The 22090-nt window shown below is 41.4% G+C and overlaps 1 protein-coding gene across 1 annotated transcript in view; it reads left to right on the top strand.

Moving 5' to 3' along the window:
• Positions 1-688: 688 nt before the first annotated feature.
• LOC119655025 (serine protease 27-like) overlaps positions 689-22090 on the top strand; it is a 39916-nt gene continuing 18514 nt past the window's right edge. The window contains exon 1 of the mRNA XM_038060700.1: positions 689-1821. Within this exon, the coding sequence (XP_037916628.1) occupies positions 1813-1821 (9 nt within the window). The 5' untranslated portion in view covers positions 689-1812. The remainder of the gene's footprint in view (positions 1822-22090) is intronic.

Raw genomic sequence — 22090 nt, 5'->3', positions numbered from 1 at the left:
TTTAATTTCTCTGTTTGGGGTTCGCATCCTTTTGGGGAGTGCTTGTTAAAAAATACAAATAAAAGAAACCGAACAAAATCTAGATTTAGATAGAGGAATTGCGAGGAAAGCTTTCTGACTTTCTTCAAAGAAAATTCGAAATCCTAGAGGTCCTTCTCGTTGGTGTCAGTGATCCTATTTTCTGGGGTTTGGGATGTCGTTCAAGAAGACTCGAATTTCCAAACTGAAATCTACCTCACGTGGACAATTTTTGCAACGACTCTATGTACCCCCATTACACAAAAAACATAAACAAAAAGATAACAATTTTTTTCATTGTTGTTATTTTTGTTTTTGTTATTATTTGTATTATTTTCGTTTTCTTTTTTGCTTCTTCTATTTTTATTTTCAATGGATCTTTTGTTGTTATGGCGCTCGTTTTGCCATTCATACATTCATTTTTACATTTCATTTGCAATGTTTGTGTCATTTGGCCCCCGGGCGGGACTCAATCCAATCTTTTTTTTTTCGATTTTGGATTTTGAGTCTTCTTACTATAGCGCGCGATCGATTCATCCAATCGTTTGAGCCGGCCTTTTGGGCAGGCTGCGGGTCGAGACGACAAAGGTTACCAAAACACCCAAACCAACTGACTTTTTACACATAGAGCCGTTATATAAAAATCGATGCAATGCAAAAATTTCGACCAGTTTTTCGAAGTTTCCCGTTAATTTTTTACTACCATATCGCGAGGCGAATAAGATAGTTCGCGTGGACGTGACGGTACTACTTGATTTCGCGAAATAAATTTGTGTGAGAACAGGAAAAAGTCGGATTTCGAATTATCCTTAACGTCCCCGGAAGGATATAAAAGGATCTGAATTTGCGGAAAATTTAAGTTGAAAATTTCTCCGATTTTAATGATTGAAGTGTTTTGACTGAACATTCCGAACTTTGGCTGTGCTTAAACAAAGAACCAAGAATTCGTGCTGATACTCATTGGAAAATCAATCCAAAGTTTTCCCAGTTTCCATTGAAAAAAAAACATCGAATCAAAGCTGCAAATTCGAACAAATTCACCTTCAAACTATCCCGGAAAGAAAAACTATTTTCTCTGTTCACGTATTGAGAAAATTTCAAAGTGCATTTCACAGTGAAAAGGATACACTCGATTCAGGCAGCGTCGACGGCATATCGGGGTCTCTTGTCTGTGTCCATTCAGTGACCGTGTCAAAGAAAACTCAAAGAAGAAGTTTTCCGAGAGAGAGAGAGAGAGCAAAAAAACGTAGAAAAACCTACGAGAAGAGAGAATTCCAAATGTCCTGAATCTGCATCCTTCGTGACATTGTGCCGCCAACAGAAACCCGAAACGTAATTTTTAATTAATCGAAAGTTGAAAGACTGGTCTGGCGTCGTCCAATATTTTAATTAAAAAAGTTTTTCCCGCTTCTGCTACAGTAGCTCACCACGTCAATCAATTGAGCGAATGCTTGCCAGCTAACCCGGTCGGTCTTTATCCTGGCCCGGTTGTTTCAGAGAAAAAGGAGAACATTTTTTTTGCATCAGAATCGAAACGAAATTCGGTACCAATCAGCTAACGTTAAATAATTTGAATTATTCTGAAAAGTTTGAGACAATATTTCATACATAAATTGAAAGTGTCCTGGGAGCAAAAGGCAAACAATCAGATATTTTCTGATCCCCAAAGTGCCCGCTACACTGTTTACTTCAGCACTAACCGTGAAAAAATCCGTTGGCATCGATATCAACATTTCGGAGCAGTTCTTGCATTAACAATTCACCAAAACAACTTACAAACGAGAGTAAAAGTTCATGCAAAAGGTAAGTGGGTTAATAAATTCCGAATTTCTGTGAGAAGGTTGCAGAATTACATATGCATATCCCGTAAAAGTAAGTGAACCAATTCCCACTTTTTTCATCTTTATTTATCACCCTATTTCCTACCTTGAGACCAGCTATCGGAATTTCTGTGTCAGTGTCGTTTAACATTACACACACGTATGGAGTCATTTGATATCGCCGGTAACAGAGCAACGAACATTTCCATGCGGAATTATGTGTAACGCCATAATTTAGTTGGTTGTCATCAAGGCTGGAAGGTCAACATGCTTCATGATTTTAATTGTGGAAGAAAGGAATAAATTATTGTTACCTAAGGAATTCGATATTATTCTCCTATATTTGGCAATCATACATACTACCTGTATATATATGGATATGTGTTCTTTCTTCCCATTCAAAATTGGATATTCTCAAGGATATCCCCACTACGGCGAACAGGAATTTTGTTTCACAAGGGATAGGTATGAAGTGATAAGGTCCTATGGATAATTTAAACGAATTTTGCATCTGCGACCAATCCTAGGCCAAAAAGCAGTCCCGTGGCACTAGGCATGTCCCTAAAATGATTTTTAAAGTCCTTCAACATTAGGGTCCTTCTCTGCTGTCCAAGAAAATCATGGAAAATCATTCCCCATTTTTCTCGGCCTTGAGCTTGGTTCGAGTGGAGTCGAAAGTCTATCAAATCCCTACTGCAACTAAGGTCCTCCAACACACCACAACACGTTTCAGATAACTCAGTCAATTGCGTAGCACTTACCAACAGCCGATGCCTCCCGAGCCAGCTCCACGACCGTTGTTATTGCATCGACAGTGGACCGTGCTCTACGAAACGCATATGCCGCCCTGATAGACCACCCGCTAGCTCGACGAACGGTTTAGCCTGTTGTATTTCCCAATCTCCAACATTCTTCCCGTAGTGTCTAAAAGACAGATAGGGCGGTATGAAGAGGGTGCGCCAGATGGTTTATGGGACTTCCATAGCCTTTTCCCCTGGGCGGGAAACACGCCTTCCACCATGCACTCAAATATGCTTACCACCCATGCGGGCTCGATTTTAGCAGCAACTTCAGAACTTTGTACCGAATCCTTATTATCCGCAATGCGTCTACAAATCTATTTTAGCTCTCCTCGGTCACCTCGGGGATTGTGAAGACGTCCTGTTGAACCGTTGGCTGCGGTCTACTTTCTTCCTATTGTGGGAAAAGGATTGCGATTATTTTGAACAGGGGTCACGGGCATGTCACTTGGAGTAATTTTTGTCCTCGAATCTTACAATTTTGTCCGGAGCGCCCACGGGATCGTATTTGCCTCCAGGCACAACTGCTTGTAGAAATTCCGCTTATTTTCCCGTATAGCTTTCTTAAGGCTACTTCGAATATCGCGGAACTTGCGTCGCCATCCTGGTTTTTCCACTTCTGTTGCTCATTCAACTGTTGCATCTTCCGTTTCTGATGTCAAGGAAGACGACTTGGTGGTCACCGTAGGTGCAGTCAAATCAACGATTATGCCTAGTCTTCTGCTTCGAAAGGTGGGTATGCAGCCAAAGTTGGCTAGTACGATGTCCAGCTCTCCGAAAGTTTCAAACAGGATTTGGCCCCCAGTTCCGCCACTTCGACTTCTGGTCCCTAACCTCCAACACCAAGCGTCTAACATCTCCTCATATTACGCTAGGAAGAACGTACCAGCTATTGATATGGACGCCGTTGACTTTTTTACCCTTACAAAGTAGGCTTTGCCATTGTTGCTTGAATAGCTTGCCACCCACATGCCCATATCGCCACGTTTTCCGATGAGTTTTTCACCCAGGTAGCCCTAACGTATTTTCAGTAAGGTTGACATATTACCGCCACGTCCACATTCGACTCTCGAATGGTTTGCGAGAGAAAATCTTGAGCTCTTGAGCTCGAGCTTTTTCTTCAGCTTGCTCACCTAGCACATTCTTCACCTGGCCGCGAAAACAATTTTCCTTCTTTTCGCGGGATTTGCTTAGCTCCAGCATTAGATTCCCCTTCTGCGTATACCTAATGCGACTTACACTACCGCCCAGGTCTGTGGTACTAAGCCTTTCGTTTGTACGCTCTGTCGCGGTCCATAAACATTCAACGTGATCAAAACTGAACACAAATTTGATATTACTTTCTTACATTTCTGCTCAACGATGGGGTTCTTAATGATTTGCTCTTCCTCACTGGCGAGTATTAATAGTAATAATAATCGTTGACGCAACAATCCATTTTGATCAGGGCCTTGAAGTGTGTCATTCATTCAACACCATAACGGTACACTACACGATTACAGTACAGTACAATCTAGTGCTCTAACCACTGGGCTAACCGGACGAGTCCGTATTAACTCCGAATATAACTTCTTCTAATACCCTCCACAATTTCAGCGTAGCTAATGCCGGGTCTTGTGGCTCCGACCTTCTTCCTGGCTTACCCAAGGTTTCCTTTCTTCCTTCATGCCCCTTCAGATAACACACATAGTATCTGGCGTCTGCGACATCGAGGGTTATTTTCTTCCTAACGTCAGATATAAGTAACAGCTTCAGATATGCTCTGGCTGGTACCGGGCACTTTAACAATGACCAAGATATAATGTTTGTTAACCATGCTGCACTATATATTTCTAGGTGGCCTTACTAGGAATATAGCATAAGAGCTAATAAACTCACAATTTTCTTTTAAAAGATAGATAACATCAGCAAACCAATCACGCGCTTCAAAACCTCCCCCATCGCTTAATGGTACTGGAATCGATTTAGAGCCTAAACTAGGGAAAATAATGCCACCTATAGGGAAATATAAAAAGGGCGCCCAACGTGGGTCACGAAAAAACTTCTACTAGTTGCAGTCGTAGGACATTTCTCCCAATTCCCAACTTGGTGTTTGAAGTATCTGATAGAGATTGCAGTTAGTCATTTAAAACTTCCTACTAGATTACTTTGGAGCCTTTGATGTTAGGAACAATTCTCACTTAAGATACCCATGTAATTGCACCGAGCCCAAATAAAGGAGGAGGTTTTAAGTCAATTTACTTAATAATATCCTTAGTTAAACAAAACCAAATGTTGAAAGCTCTCCTAGATCGATTGTCCCATTTTGCTCAGTTAAAGGCTTGATCCGGATAGAGACGCGACCTTTTCTACACCTATTTCTCTTCAGTGTTTTCTCCCTCAACGCCTCAACCCGCTACACCTCTCTTAACTGCAGACTGCTCCGAATCTCTGGCCGCTCCTCTCCTTACGCCTTCCTTGGTTGAGTTCTTCATTGGTAATCTTGAACCCAATGTCGGACCTGACCCCGATGGGTTTCCTAACCTCTTCCTTCTTAATTGTAGAAAACACATTTCCCTCCCCCTGAGTATACTCTACAACAAAAATCTAGATTATACCCCCCGTCTCTGGAAAGAGGCCCTTATCATCCCTATCCTCAAGAACTGTGATCCTTCTCTTCCTGTGAACTGACATCCCATTTCTCTTCGCTCCTCTTGCTCCAAAATCCTGGAAAGATACGTCATCGACTGATTGATCCATCTCATTTTCAAAGAACAGCATGGTTTCGTGAAACATAGATCTACGGCTTCAAACCTTCTGATCTTTAACAACTTCGTTGCTAAATGCTTTAATTCACGACAGGAGGTACATGCTATTTATACTGATTTCTCCAAAGCCTTTGATATCGTTGACCATAATATCCTCCTGTCTAAACTCTCATTACTCGACTTCCCTCCCCATGTCATCTCCTGGCTTTCCTCCTATCTCTCATACCATTCCTGCAAAGTTTCTTTTCATGTTTACTCATCTGGTTCCTTCTCTCCTTCCTCTGGTGTTCCTCAAGACTCTATATTTGGCCACCTATTCTTCCTGTTTTTTATCAATGACCTCGCCTTCATCCTCAACTACCTATTCTTTCAGTGGACAACCCCTTCCACTACTGACCTCCTTCAAAGACCTGGATGTAATATTTGACGACAAACTTCGTTTCAATTTCCACTTCGTTGACATCATCAATAGATCTTCCAAAATGTCTGGTTTTATCCTACGTTTCTCTGACTGTACCTCAATTCAGCCCTCCTTAACACTCTTCAATTCCCTTGTCAGAAATATCCTTTTTGTGTAGTCTGGTCCCACTTCTGCATTCGTGACTGCGGCGCTCCTGAAGTTGTACAACCCAAATTCAGCCGGACCCTCTTTTATAAAAAGAACGTTCCACGGGTTGACTACCGTCACGACTCCGCATCCTCAATCTCCCCTCCCTGCAGCAACGCCGTATCTTCCATGATATGTGTACTCTTTTTAAACTCTGCAATTGCCTCATAGGCAGCTCTGCCAGCTCGAATATTACTTTCCGTATCGCCTTGTCTCATTTCGGGAACCACTTGTTCCCTTTATCAGTGCTAAGAAGTCCGTGTTAGCACTGATGAAGGGAGTAAGTGTTTCCCGAAATATCGGTATTTGCAAGACCAATAAATAACACTAGCTGATAGAAAAAGCAAGTTTTTATTATTTTAAATCTGTTTATTGTCTATCTGTCTGTCACACGCACTTTTCTTCGAAGCGGTGATACCTACTGACATAAATCCTAAACCCACACACAAACAATAAATGTCATTGTTGTACGTTGACCTTCCCATCCATGCAAAAGGTGATGTACATTTTTTTGCCGAATATAACCCTTATTGAGTTTAAGAGGCTCCAAATATCTAAAAGGAGTTGAACAGTCTTTTTTAACCAAATGTAACCACGCAGGGTATAATATGAAAGGTCTCGACTAGTACTTTGCAAGTAGGTTTTAGTTATGATGCCAATTGCACTGAGGGACGAATGAAAACATCTCGTAAAATTAAAAAACGTTTGCTTACTGTTTCATTCGTTAGGGCAAATGCAATCTGATCGGATACAGCCTCACCTTTGCCCTGCCAAACATTGTGACCGAAAGGAGTTACAGGTGTTGTTGGCTCTGAATATATTAATTTAAAAATCCGTCATGGGTATGAATTATACCGGCCGAAAACCTTCGGCTTGAATTCCTTTTGTTTAGGGATAATGTAGTCCTGAATCCGTCAATTACTTGATTGGGCACCGTTTTAAATTTGAATAGTGTCTTACTCCTTGCTTCTAGTGCGCGGACCACTTTTCTTAGGCGAATACCCAATTTTCAAAGAATTTTATTGGCGATTAGTTCGTCGGTGGGGCATAGGTGAGGCAGCATCTGATGAGTTATGTCCGTGCACCAAACCACTCTGTCCCTAAGCAAAAGATGATGTTATCGTCAGATGTTTGCAGATACCACGGAATGGTTGATGGAGTCATAATTTTCCGTGCGCGTTTACTTCATGAGCCGAGTAAATATCACTTAAGGTTTATGTTTATCCGCGGGAGCGAAGAGCTGTCATGACAGCCCCTCATATAATGAAATGAAATGGTTACAACGACTAATCATTTGTTTAAGGGGAGAAAAGGCTCTGAAAATCGATTTTTTGTTCCAATCCTTTTTCTGATACTACAATTTGGAAGAAGTATTGTCAGAAAATTTGACGTCATTAGGGCACCTGTCGTTAAGAAGGCTAGAATTGCATATCGAAACCCGAACGCAAAACCCAGGCTGCTACTCAAAAGGAAAGAATTTGTTGTAGGATGAAGTAAAAGGATAATTTGGATTATGCGGTTGCTTTATGGAGCTAGAATCGACAATTCTATGTAAGAAACCGTAAAACCGTCTTCTCATTTTATTTTTTGAAACTTAGGTGCTAAGTCCAAATGAGGTGTTCGTGGACCAGAAAAAGGGGGAGTAAGTTGATCCGACATCAGTTGGATGCGGACTTAGGATTTGTTAAAAATGTTTTCCCATTTTATTTATGTATCAAACTTGAATAGCGTTTTTTTCTAAACCTTTTTTTAAGTCCATCGTCAAAATTTCTCGAAAACCTTTGACCGGATTTCGCTTAAAATTTCTTTTACATACTAAATATCCGATTCTGAACGGAGAACTCATTTTTTTCAGCCACAAACTACAAATAATTTTTCATTAAAAACTGGAGGGTTTTTTTGGGAAAAAGTTGTGGTTTTCTACTTGCACCTTAACCAAAAATCCAAATATGAATATTTGCTTGATTCCTTCGTTTAAATCCATGATAAACTTATTCAGTAAAGAAATCTTTCTGGTTTTTTTCTATCACCTCGGATAACCGCCTAGGAAACTCTTGATCCAGATAAATCACTTTTGGGCAACAAAAAGGCCACCCTGGTGTTCTAGTAGAACACCTTCAGCGTTTGTCCCGTTCACATGCGGGGTCGGCTCGTCGTGATCGGTTTCGCCATTTGGCTCTATCGAATGCCTGATCTGGGTGCAATCTCGAGGCTTTTAAATCCCCATCCATCGTATCAAGCCACCATTGTTTATGCCTGCCTTTTGATCGTTTACCATCGACTTCGATGTTCAGACCAATCTTGGCAAATGAATTCTAATTAGCAGGAATTGCGTGACCATACCATCGAAGACGCCTCTCTCGCAACTTTTTCACGATCGCTGCAACCCCATAACGATCGTGGATATCCTCATTTTGGATGTGATCAAAACGTGTGGCGCCACCAATCCAACGCAACATCTTCGTCTCCATTACCGCAAGACGCCATTCATTGTCTTTTATATTTGGCCAACACTCAGAACCATAGAGAGCGACAGTACGGACGGCATTGCGGTAAATTTTAGATTTAAGACGTACGTTGATACATAAGCATGACAACATACTATTATATATGTATATTTTTACGGTCTAGTTGTCTGAATCAGCAAGTTCTTCTGATCCACTGTACAGCCCAGCTGCTTACTTTATTTTTTGGTCCAGCTGCCAACGTTTTACATCAATTTCGGTTTTGCTTGAGTTAATAATAATAATAATCGTTGGCGCGACAACCCAATTAGATCAGGGCCTTGGAATGTATTAGAGCAGTTCATTAAAAACCGCAACGGTACACTATAGGAAGCAATATGGTCAGCATTGCGCTCGCCCGAGATTACTACCCTGGATTGACTCAGGTAAGGTGAAGTGGGGTGATAAGCAACAGTCATTCTTCTTCTTCTTATTTTTCAATTCATTCTTCTCCGGTTAATTTTGAAGCATATTTAAATTGGTGAAAGACGATCATCCGATTTCACTTCGTTCCGCTAGCGAAAGATTCGAGTTGGTTCCCTCCACTTTATCACGGCATTTGAAGAAATTTAACGTGCAGTTTGCACCAGCTGAACGCAGTTTTACCAGCGTTACAGATAACGAAGTGCTTAATTTTTTTAAATTAACTGCCATTCTTGGTGGAAAGCCGATGATTTTCTTGATTATAAACTAAAATCTCCCTTTTACTTCGTCCTTGTATGGTCCATCCAGGAGTAACAAAGCAAACTGGGAGAGCGTGGCTGCGACATACGGCTTAAACCAGCAACTGACTACTTGGTACACCGACGGATCCCTCACAGCAGAGGGAGCGGGTGCCGATGTCATTGGTCCAAGGAAAATGTACTTTGAGCCAATGGGCAGGTACACTAGCATATTCCAGACGGAAATATACGCCATAGACAAATGTGCCTCCTTTAATCTGCAAAGGAACTACAGGGGGCAGAACATAGCTATTCTCACCGATAGCCAAGCAGCGATCAAGGCACTAAGGTCCAACCAGGTGAACTCTAAACTAGTATGGGAATACCTTGAGAGACTGAACACACTCGGCTCGTCCAGCAAGGTCTGGATACTTTGGGTTCCAGGCCATGGTGGGTTGGAAGGCAATGAGGCAGCGGACGAACTAGCCAAGAAGGGAGCAGGGACGCCTTTACACGGGCCAGAACCCTTCTGTGGAATCGGAAACGGTTTCATGGCAATGACACTAAGAAATGAAGAGGAACGGTTGAGGGAACTATACTGGGCGGGCCTACCAGGGACGGAACAGTCCAGAGTGCTTTTTGGGAGATACGAACCCATGCACACAAAGGATTGCTTAAACCTCACCAAGAAGAACCTCCGTATTATAGTGGGAATTCTCACTGGTCATTGTCGGGTGAACTATCACCTCAGGAAGCTAGGGATATCTACGGACACTGCCTGCAGGTTTTGTTAGGAGGAGAACGAAACCTCTATACACGTCCTGGGACAGTGTTCGGCACTTGTGCAAAGTAGGTCGAGACATCTGGGAGAACACTTAATACCAGATGCAAAGCGGAAAGATCTGGAAGTAGGGAACATACTAAAGTTCCTAAAAGTTATAGGCCTGCTTGAGATACTATGATCAATAGGTACACTATAACCAGTAAAAGAGGCTTTCCCTTAACAGAATAATAATAATAATGATCCGTCCATGTTTAATTAGTGATTTTTTCCGACTTAGATATTTAATTCGCCTGAGGGAAATGAACTGATGTCGTACTTTGTGAAATGTGCGAAAATGAGTTATGACTTATCCATAAATGATATTCGCATGGCTTACGAATATGGGAGAAATGGTGCGATGCCGAAATGGTGGACAAAAGCTGGTAGAGCGACCACGTATTGATATTAAAGCTTCATGGGCCACCATCCCAATATATCGTCGCGGTAGCCACAATCAACCAGCTTGCAACAATTTCACAGACCATTGGCGAACAATTTTTCCGTTGATTTTGAGGAGACGCAATTTGCGGAACGCCGAATCCGAAATATCAACGAAAGTGGCTTCTCAACTGGACCGACCCAACCTGTGAAATTGGTCACACAGAAAGGGTTGGTACCTTGGTTTTTTTAGCATTAAGCATTTCATCAGGTTCTTTTCAGCCTTGAAAGGCAATCCGTTACTGTTGATCATGGACAATTACGTGTCACATGTTTGGCTTGATACCATCGATCAGTGCACTGATAACGGCACTACTGTCTGCAACCGCTGGATGTGTCTGTTTTTGGTCCCGTCAAAAAGTCATACGCTGTGAAAATCCATGAATGGTGTCTCAGTTATGCCAGGCTAAAGTTCAAAATAGACCATGTAGCTGGAGTGATTAAAAAGGCCTTAATTCGGAACTGCACGGTCTTGAATATCCGAAAAGGCTTCGCATCAACGGGCATTTGTCCTGTAAATCCTGACATATTTACAGTTGACGATTTTCTTGCGTAATATATTAGCAGTGAAAATCGAATGGCCAAAGAACCTGATGAAGAGGGAGACGTGTGCAACATGGTTTTCCTAGACAACGATATGAACATTGGTCGTATTGGAGAGGTGTCAACAATAGATTCTGATGTTGCAAGCACATTAACGACAACAGCATCTGCATCTTCTACGTTCACTGCAGCGTCCATATCCAAGTCACTTCGGGCAGCATTAGTTGCTGTTGGCCAAGTTCGTTTTGCTGCTCCTACACCAAAAGCCAATCGTGCGGAAAATCGTTGAAAAACAGCTTTATGGCATCGTCACAAAACCGCACTGACCTGCAAAAGAAAGCCAATGAACAGGCCAAGAAAAAGTTGACATCGCAGCAGAAGCAGCTCCAAGATAACGCTCAGACATCGAAGAAGAAGGAGACTTGGAGACTTTTGTCTGGCATGGAAACGAGTTTTGCCGAAAAAAAAAATTGAATCGCAACAATTCAATTTACGATTTAAGGCCCCAATTTGGCGCAAATTCTAATCGTATAGGGCACATGAACTTTGGCATATCAAGGAACAAAGTACTAATCAGGCGAGCAACCCTCTCAGGTGCTTCATCGGAGTTGCGATTAAATGTTGGCGAATCTGAAGACCTTTTGGTTGACAACAGACTGCCAAACAAAATCTTCGAAGTTCCCACCAAGCACACTTTTGTAAAAGTTCTGGCATGCTTTAGACAGGAACCATCAACTCAACCAAAAATCACTGCTGAAGTCAATGTTTATGCAGAATAACCCAAGAAACAGGATGTAGTTGGTCTGGAAGAGCCACAAACAAGAAGGATGATGCGTCAATTACTGAAGAAGTCTCCTTCGATGGTGGTCTCACATTCGCCTTAAATCCTTAACTTAATACCATCTGACAACTATTCATGCCTGTCGTTAAAATAGCACTCAGCCAAGAGAAAATTCGAATCATTTGATGACCATTTATGTGGTTTTCTCCTTCTGCCATACAAGTCTGGGAGCGATTTTGATGAGGTTTTTCGAAAAAAAGAAGCTTCATCATTTCCACGCCCAATTTTATAAAAGTGACATAACCCTTCGGGTACAAATACGAACAAAACATGATCATGACCAGACTACGAGTTCGGGGCTCGTCCACCTCCAGACTCCATAAACATTTCATTTAATTTCAAATGTAATTAAAGTAATAGATGATTAAATATAACTTTAGCCTATGCCAACTAAAACTAGTTATTCGCCACACTTTGTTAACAAATTTACATAAAACCATAAAAAATGTGCTCCACTTAGACCTCAACACGTTTCAGACCACTGCTTGGAAAAAAGCGTGAAAATAATTTATGATTTTATCAAAATGCTGTCGATTGCCCAACGGCATGTGGGTGGATAATGACAGATAAAAGCTTGAATTTTTTTCACTAAAAGATTGAAATATTTTATGAGATAGTTTGCGCATGTTAAAAACATGCACTTCGGTGTTGATTTCACGCTAGTGTCTGTCTTCCACCTCCGTTTTGCACTAGCAAGTGAGCCAGGTTTACAGTGGGACGCATCCATTCTGCCTGTGTCAGTACGCTTTTATGACCTTTAATTTATTCCGTATGGAAATGACAAGGTCGACCTATTGGAAAAACTAGAAAGGAATGTTTTGTAAACAACAACCGAAGGTGCTCAAGCTCAAATTTTCGAGGGGTGTGTTCACCGAGGATGCTCAGCGAAAGTTTAAAATAGTTTTCTGTAATATGCAAATTTTCGGTTGTGCATATAAATTTGGCATATGCAATACAATTTGAAATGTTAATGACATCTGAATGGATTTTTAACTATTTTGGGTAAGTTATTGTTCGACTGCTGTATGCATATATGTAGAATTGATTTCGAGGTGTGATTGCAATAGAATTGCATGCAAATTTGTGAATTTGATACTGCCTTTGATGATGCAAAAGGCAGTTTGGAGAGCGTGTGGCGATGTAACCAGTTGCAATTGATACCCCTGGAAGGCGAAAGTCGCTGAGTTTCTTTTCAACTTGGGAAAGTGACCAGAACTCTGTCGTTAACGGAAAAGTACGGAAGACTCAATAAAGACAACAAACTGAACAAACAGAGACCGAGGAAACTAGGTCGAGAAAACACTTTGAAAAATATGTACAAAGTAGAAACCATCTTCAAACGGAAACCGAACCTTCAACGCCTTAAGCACCTTAGGAACATACATATCTCCTTTTCATTGCTCTGAACTAATATTTACAAAAAGGTCTCATTCTCGTTTCATTTCAAGCTCCATTTCATACTTTAATCAACATTGACCTTCTCCAACCTGGCAACATTTCCAACTTAATCTCACAGTCCTATCTCAAATTAGACTCACCTAAACATCTAAATTCTCAACCAATAAAACAGAGGAACTCTTATAAATAATTACACATCTCATCCATCTAGCATTTTCCCTCGTATAGACCCAATTTTAGGACGCTCAAAATAACACGAAAACTTTCTTCAAAGCTTTTATTTTCATTGTGAGCACAATAAAATTTCATTGAGCGATACACTCGTATAACTACTTAGGGTATACACAGGTAAAGTCACCAGATACCTTCCAACTTTACTGTTATCCTAAACAAATCCTTATCAAGGGCTTCGTTTTCGTATTGTGCCCGTGTATAGGTGTAAAAGCGACCTAATTACTCGTCCTTTAATTTGAATTACAGCCCCAGAAGTTAATTTGTTTCCATATAAACTTGATAGGCTAGAGGGTGTCTGAGAAGGATGCTTGCTGGTAACCGTATTTTGTGTATTATCATGAGGAAGACAAGTCCTGGAAGATAGCTAATTTTAAACTTTTACCAGCAATTTATGATAAAATGGGACGAAGTGGAAAGGGATCACAAAAGGATTCGAGAATAATAAGGTTAAGCAGGGTCAAGATTTAGAAAATCAGTTTTGGATTTATTGTTATTGTTGGTTGTCATCGTGTTGGGAGGAAGTGAAAATAATGTCCTGGAAATTACGATGTCAATCTGGCCCTCTTTGGACGATATTTTATGATAGACACAATGGGACCTTCCATATAAGAAACATTGGGTACAGAATTGAGGAGATAATGGGAGCTGTTCCAAAAATTTTGAAGGCGATTTATGATTCAATAGCATTTACTTTCTAAGATAAAGGCATACGTGTAACCTTCATGGGTTTATGAATAAGAATTTAGCCTGATTTTTGTTCACTCTTCACTTTTTTAACCAAAAGCCTCTCTTTTTGGACTAGCACCTAACTTCTATAAAATACAACGAAGGCTTGGAATCCCGTCCAAGGCAAGGAATGGTGAACGAAAAAAAGTGGAAAAAGTCCGGCCCACCATCAGGAGTTAGCACACTTGCAATCCTTATAAAAAAATTGGCTTTGTTGCGGTCAGGTTAGGCTTTAAATACTGGCTAATTTAAAAGGCTCTATTCTTAAAACAAATCCTAATTAAAATCGATTTACTATCTGTTTGTCTGTCTGTTTTTTTTTTCGGCGTTGGAAGGTGGAAAGGTTCAAATCTGCTGTTGACTCCTGCCATGCCGTTATGTGAGACTTCTACTCACTAAAACCACCTCCTTCTCATTCAACTCCCCCCACGGAACTCCTATAAAATACTGCGTCGCGAGGCTGAATCAGCTTTTAACTGAGGCTCATTATGGTTCTCTCCCTTCCTTGTTTTCGTCGTAGTTCTTCCTACTTAAGCTATTGGTGAATAGCTAGCAATTCCTTTACAATCTGGTTCCAAGCATCCGTTGACTCCAGCATGATTTCCACAACATTTCCGGGTGTTAAGCCCCTGTCTGCGACCGCTTCCATTCTTGTTCTCTGCGCAGTGAACCCGGGGCAATCAAATATGACATGCTGCGCATTCTCAGCCACGTTACCACATCTTGGGCAGCATAGTGACTCGTCGTTAACAAATCGATGTAAACAAGCCCGATAACCTCCATGTCCACTTAAGAATTGCGTTAACTCGTAGATTAATTCCCCATGGCTTTGTTCAAACCATCTCCGAATATCCAGAGTGATGCGGTATGTCCAACGACCAGTTTGCGGCTCGTCCCATCTTTTTTGCCACTCTTCGATAGATTCCCACCGTGCCAGCTGCCGTCAAAATACGCTAGACTCCATACGTTTTGTCGTAAAGTCGACGGCCTTCGGTCGCCATGATAACTATGCAGAGCATCCCAGCTAGTGCTTCTTCTGATGTTGTCCAATACACACTGCATACCCGGAGAGCACTTAGAGGATACACCATTCCCAAATTTCCGCAGTTTGCTTTGTTACCCAGTTGTTCAAACTGGAACTGCGTATAGAAGCATGGAAGGGACTACCCTGGAAAGCAGAAGACGGTCATCAATGTTCGGTAGTATCTACGAAATCGTTGCAACGATGGAAGACGCTTTAGTTACGCGCACTCATTGTGTTTTTTGAAGTTGAGTCTTCTGTCAACAATTACTCCCAAGTATTTGAGTGATGGTTGGGGGTAAATTGTTTATTCGCCAACTTTGATTTTCTTTTCTGTGTTCTTTCTTCTATTGCTGATCAGAACTAATTCTGTTTTATGCTCAGCAAGTGAAAGGCCGGAATTTCTCAACCAGAAATTGGTCTCCCATATCGTTTCATTTGCGTAGATCTCGATCTCGTCTTGGTGCTTTGCAACCACTGTTATTCCGATATCGTCGGCGAAGCCAATAGTTGTCACGTTGTCCGGAAGATGTAGCGTCAACACTCCATCATACATAACTAGCCACAGCAAGGGATCTAGGACAGAACCCTGTGGCACCCTGCAAGTTGTCGAGGATATTTTTAGCCCATCGTCCGAGTCGCAGTAAAGTCTCCTCCCAAAGAGAAACTCAACAACAACGTGTAGAATATATTTTGGGGTATGTAGCTTTTCAAGTGCCTCGATGATTTTTTCCATTTTACACTATTGAACCCATTTTTTACCTCGAGGGTTATTACTGCGTAGCATTTTCCTTCTTGTATTGCAGCCTGAGCCAAACCAGTCACCATGTTGATTTCGCCTTACGAAATCTGAATTGTTTGACGGAAAGGCCTCCTTACTTCCGCAACAGCGAACAGTCTGCTGTATATTACTCGCTCAAATAGTTTGCCAAAGGTATTGACCAGACATATCGGTCTATATGAAGAAGGGTCACCCAATGTTTTGCCTACCTTCGGAATGAGTATGAGCTTTTGTAGCTTCCTTTGCTCGGGGAATTCTCCTTCCCTATGGCATGTCGTGAAAACTTAGCCAAACATACCTGATGTTCTCCTGGCGGTTACTTCCAGGGCAATATTAGGGATTCGATGCGGTTCTGGAGTCTTTCTTTCAATCAATCTTTTCGCTGCATCTAGAACCTCCTCATTTACCACTACCGGAACTTCATCGAGATTTAAATGTACTGCATCAATCGTTGATGATGTTTGTATTGATTTCGTGCTAAAGGATCGACGACGATCAAGTAATAGAACTCAGCATAAAACTTGACGAAATTCTCAATATCACTAGTGATGCTATGTCCAGGTGATCATCATGGAGCTCCCCAAGAATTTTCTTGAAGGATAAAGATTCGGTCGCCAGCAAGAGGGGACTAAGTTGAAATACATTCCCAGGGCGCCAGGTCCAACGCATAAGGACCAAGTCGGACATCAGCATCTTACGTAACTACATGAACACCCGTTCTTATCCTCATTCCAAATGAACTCGACATCTTTTTTAAGAAACTTGTTGAGTAAGTGACCCAGATTCTTTACGCATGCAATGAACTTGCTGTTGATTACTTCGAGAAATACTGATATTGAGTGGACATCAGTCGGTCGAACCATGCTTAATTATCTTGATGTTATCACGATCCAGACGGATTCCCTCTGTATTTACGATGTAGCCACAGAATGGGATCGAAACGAGCATAATCTTGAAAGCGTTACCGCTTACTTCAGAGTTGCTCATTGCGGTCCCCCAAATCATCTGCTAATAGCCACATCGTCGATGTAGGCGAACGTTCCAGCCAGTCGTCGAAATTGAGGCCACCTTTCCTTTAAGTTGCACGCGATTGAGCGAGGAGATGTCATAATACGTAATGGTAGAGAATAAAGCCTTCGCGTTATTCTCCAGCTGGAGACAGGCATCCAAAAATTCAATCTTACTGAGGACTTTTTTGTCATCCAGTGTGGCAGTGTGTCAATCTGGATTCGGAAGCAGATATTGGGTGGGCTCCAGAATTGAGGTTTTGGTTTGGGAAGTCCTTAAGGCACATGGAATAGTCCCCACAAACGCAAATCTCATCATTGATTTTCTGGACAACAACGGTTGGTGCGCTGGATTAGAAGAAATTGATAGTTCGGTTGGCATCCAATTGCTGGAACTATTTAGTTCGGCGGCAATCACGGAATACAAACTTGGCTTCCTGTTTAAGGGTATGAAAGACTTGCATTTTTGAACATTTTCCAAGTCCGTCGGTGAACGGTTACAGAAATATCACCTTGGTTTCTACTACAAAAAGAAATCTAAACGTCCCGTATTGCAAGAGCTGGAACAGCGCCCAACAAGTTGAGTCGCACTCGTGCTATCCCTAAATATCGACACTGTGGCTAATTGGTTGAATATTCCAAGATTCTAACTGACTAGACCTTACTTCTGGCAATTATTGTGAAAAATGATTGCTATATTCAATACACAGTCGAATTAACCTTGTTCCGACATCCTTGATTTGATCATCTCGACTTAAAATTAATTTGCAACGCTTATGGTTTGACTGTCATTTCTTCTGGAACTCGTTGCGCTAGAACAAAATCCTGCAAGTGAAGTCACACTCGATTACCAAATGATTTGTCGTATCGTTCGTTTTCTCTTGATGGTTTGGAGCTCAGAGCGTTGCTTGGAATTAGTGATTAGCGGCCCCAGATTCCCGGTTTTCCGAGTTGGATTAAATAGATGTGTTGGTCTTTTTAAGGTAGATAAGGCTTTCTTTGACGAAACTCTGCAAATGGAGTGTAATAGTAGATAGGGTTTGCTCCGGGATTGACCGCACGTATTCGTTATCCACTTTTTTCGAAGATCAGTCTTAATGCCGCTTATAAAGGGTAATACCTTGAAAACATCGGCTGTGCAGCTGTGCGTTTCACTCGTCGTGAACCGGTGTCCATTGAGCTATTTTTTTTATATTCGGATGCAGAAAAAAATACTGGAAGCCTTAGGTGTGCACCTATGCATTGCGCTAATGAAAGAGGGTTTGTTTTTCAAATAAGGACATCTTGATTTCTTCGCTCAGCGGGTGCAATAAGGACGCAAAATACTGTCCAGTGATTGTTTTTCCATTTTTCAAGTCAACAGTATTGATGATTCTATTCCAGAAAATTGTGGTCAAAACATTGCGGAACGATTTCACCGTCCCTCCCTTTTTCAGAACCCGTTCGGAAACGCCTGGCTGTTAAGTGTATTAAGGTGCGCGAGAAAAACAGAAAATTCGAATATTCACTGTTCGTCACAGCATTACAACAAGTACTCACATAGTTTTAATGAATCCTTAGCAGTACGAGGTAAAGCTGCACGTCTTGACATTCAATTTTTACCATTTAATATCATTGTTTCTACCGACGATGACACCTAAGCTCGCGTAGCTCTACGCATTAACAGCTCTAGATCTGCTTCCTCAGCTTTAAACAAAATCTGGAAACTCTACAGCAAGTTGAGGCTATTACACCCCAATATTTTCTTGGTGCTACTATATAGGAGTTGCACTTGGGAAGTGATTGCCCCTATTATTGCTCTAAGTCATCGTCATTTTCCCACTTTCTTCGTATACGCTTTTTATCATATCTGAGCTCGATCCAAGAACTTAATACTTTCTTCCACGATAAGCACCGCTTCGGTAGCCATTGCCTTAAGCTTCGATCTAGCCCCTTCCTGCAATTCTGATTACGAGAAACCATTCGATCCTTTGAGAAGAACTTTTCCCAAGTGGTCTATCCTTACCATCTCCGCTGCTTTAATCTTCCTTACCTGCAAAAAAGCTGGAACTTCCTCGATATGCGTATTCTGTAAAACTCTCTACCGACGTGCTGGACTGCTTCGCCTGCGCCAACATCACCTTCCGCACTACTTCGTAAAGCACGCATAATGCAGACATTTTCGGAAGGCAAAACTCCCTCTTTACTTTGCTCTTGAAATCTCAAGGTGTGATTTTTATGTCATAGAATGAACCTTTTCCAATTCTAGTGCCTCCTCCCCACATGAATGGCGTTCAGCAATTTATCTCGCAATCCTGTCTATCTATAGTAGTTCGCCTATACTTTTAGAGCAAATAATAACATCTCGTGACACATTGCGAAGCCTACACGGTTCCTGTCCAGCGCATTTCTTGTAACATAGGCAAGCAACTGTTAAGCAAATTTTGGTCTATCGTTGAAGCCCATTTTCATGGAAAAATATGACAGTCGTTTGTCTTATTTCTTTGCCGTCTTCGTCGTTGTATATCCAATCCAGTCTCAACCTTCTTTCTTCATTTCGTGAAAACCAATATTTTTGGATAGGGATTAAACCAAAACCCACCATGGAAAGCAGACTGCATTCATTCCCTCCTCCGCGGGTAATAAACTTCCAGCAATCACCATGTGGATGTTGATAGTATTCGGATATAATTTGGGAGCAGAGTGTTGTGGTTCGTCAGCCGTCTTCCAGGTTTTGTACTCCACAAGAGTACCAAACACCACTTTCGAGTTGATGACCTCTACTGAATTTACATGCAATCCACATTGTAAACCGCATTGATTGAACATTAGGGTAACAGTGCGGCAGCTACCACAGGAGATTCCTCTTAGGACAACAAAATGTCCGAGGTACAATTTATCATCCTGCGGAGCGCCTGAGGAAAGAGTGTTAGAAGCTAAGCCGAAGACATGGAGTATGTCAGATGTTGGTTACCCACCATTCGAAAAAAGGCAGGCTCGGTGAGCAGAATCCGGACATTGCATTCGGACGCTGGAGAGTATGAATGCGAAGAAGGATTAATCCATAGATGTAGAGGGTATCAATATTTCAACGACAAAGCAAAATATGGTAGACGATCCTTTCAACAATTCAAAGTAAATACTTGGCATAAATGGCATTTATTTAGTGATTCTAAAGGCCCGTATGGAGCCCCTAGAGCGACTTCTAGGAAATATCTTTCCAGCATGTCTTGCTCTAGGCTGCGTGCTTACTTCTGGGCAAAACAACTATTGAAACCCAGAAAACTTCAGACAAATTGATTTAAGATATCATTCTCTCTAAAACGTCTAGAGAGACTGGCTGGGCATCATATTGGTGAAAAGGCATCAAGGTCGTACCCGTTAAATGAAAATGATCATGCTTAAAAGCGCAGAATTTCTGTGAGTGAGCTCTCCATTCTTTGTTTTCGATGATACAAGACGCAGTTCTGAAAGATGATGGGTCATTGAAGGGCCTTTTGGCTATGCGCTTTTGCAAAAATCCGTATGCCGTACCGATAATACTTTAGCTAAATGGATCTGATCGAGACCTTGGCACGGTGTGTATACAACGTGTCATTGTTTGAAACAAAGACCTAGAGACAAAAGTGAAACGACTTTTGAAGCTCATGGGTTATGCAGACGAACCTTTGTCCCGGCTGGGATATATGTTGCTATCATTAGGTTGATGTTCGCCTATCATATGTAGTGTAGTGGGCTAAGGTGAGACAAAAGAATCATTTAGTATTACTCTCTGGGCTTATTTCTCCGGACAATATTCAACGGCCTGAAGTGTATACAATCATGGAAGCAGGAACCTGGTTGATTGATGAGTAATTAAAAGACGGGCTCATCGCGCCCTACAGCTATAGCTTAGCAGTCCTGAGTGCATTGAGCCATCCTCTGTTCGCCTCAAAAAGCGTAAATGCCGTTAAACACATCAAATTTTCACGTCAGAATCAATCAAACACACTGCAAAGTCTATCCTGCTGAAAAATAGGAAGATATGCAGAAATATTGTGGGCATCCTGGCGGGCCATAGTTGACTAGCTGAGCATATATTCACATCAGAAATTCAGCAAGATGTGATGTGTCCAACTTATGATGATGAGGTGGAATCCATAGAACATTTCCTATGTGAGTACCTCATATATGGATGAATCAATCGTCAGATTTCTGGTACTGGTTAACAGCGGCTGCAGGAGGTAACATCATATCCAAGCAAGGTCAAGTCAAATCAAAGAGTACCAGGATGAATCTAATTCGTTAGACAGAGGGCGTCGAATACAATTGACCACTACCGTTTTTACTACTAACTCTCTCACCACATACACGAACACACATCCTAATCTAAATCTGAAGGCCTTACAGAAAAGCTCCCTCTAATATTTCTCGATTTCTTCTCCCATAGAGGCTTTATGGTAACTATAATTAATGTTTGTATCCCACTGGTGGGAGTTTTATTATGAGTGTTGCTCTGTCAACTTTGGGTCGTGCCTCTTAATTTCTGGTAATTTTCTCAATCATTTATTCGAATACTAATCAGTAGTATGGTTAAATCCCTGCAATTACAACAGGAGTCCGAATTTCAACCCGTGTTCGAAGAAAATAGTGCAATTATGGTTCCCCCTTTAACCTCATAAAAAATTACTACGGACATCCCCCTTAAGACAAACTATTAAAACAAAAAGTTTCCGGTTTTACTTTAGATTTATTGTGGTTTTTGAAGAGTGCAGACATATGTTGTGTTCGAAACACATGTCTGCTCTTTTCAAAAACCACAATGGATCTATAGTAAAACCGGAAACTTTTACTTAAAACGAACTGTAGAAAACAAAGGAACTACTTTGATGAAACTCCTTAGAAGTTATGGGGTCCTATATTGGAGCTATTTGCATATCAAAACGGTATAGCTTGAACCCTCTCCCAGCAGGTAAAAAGAAAAGTGAAACGGAAGAATTTTTCTCTTAAACCCCCCGTCGGCCAGCTCCCCTTAAAAGATTGATGGTGCTTCAAATGTGGAATATTTCGATATCATCATGGTACCATTTAATTTGTCAGCGCCAACCCCGGAGAGGGAGGGAATAAAAGTGTATCATTGAAGAATTATGGCGATCATCCCC

The sequence above is a fragment of the Hermetia illucens genome, chromosome 4 (genome assembly GCF_905115235.1).
Source record: "Hermetia illucens chromosome 4, iHerIll2.2.curated.20191125, whole genome shotgun sequence".
Taxonomy (NCBI): Eukaryota; Metazoa; Arthropoda; class Insecta; order Diptera; family Stratiomyidae; genus Hermetia; species Hermetia illucens.
This window is presented reverse-complemented; position numbering and strand designations above follow the sequence as displayed.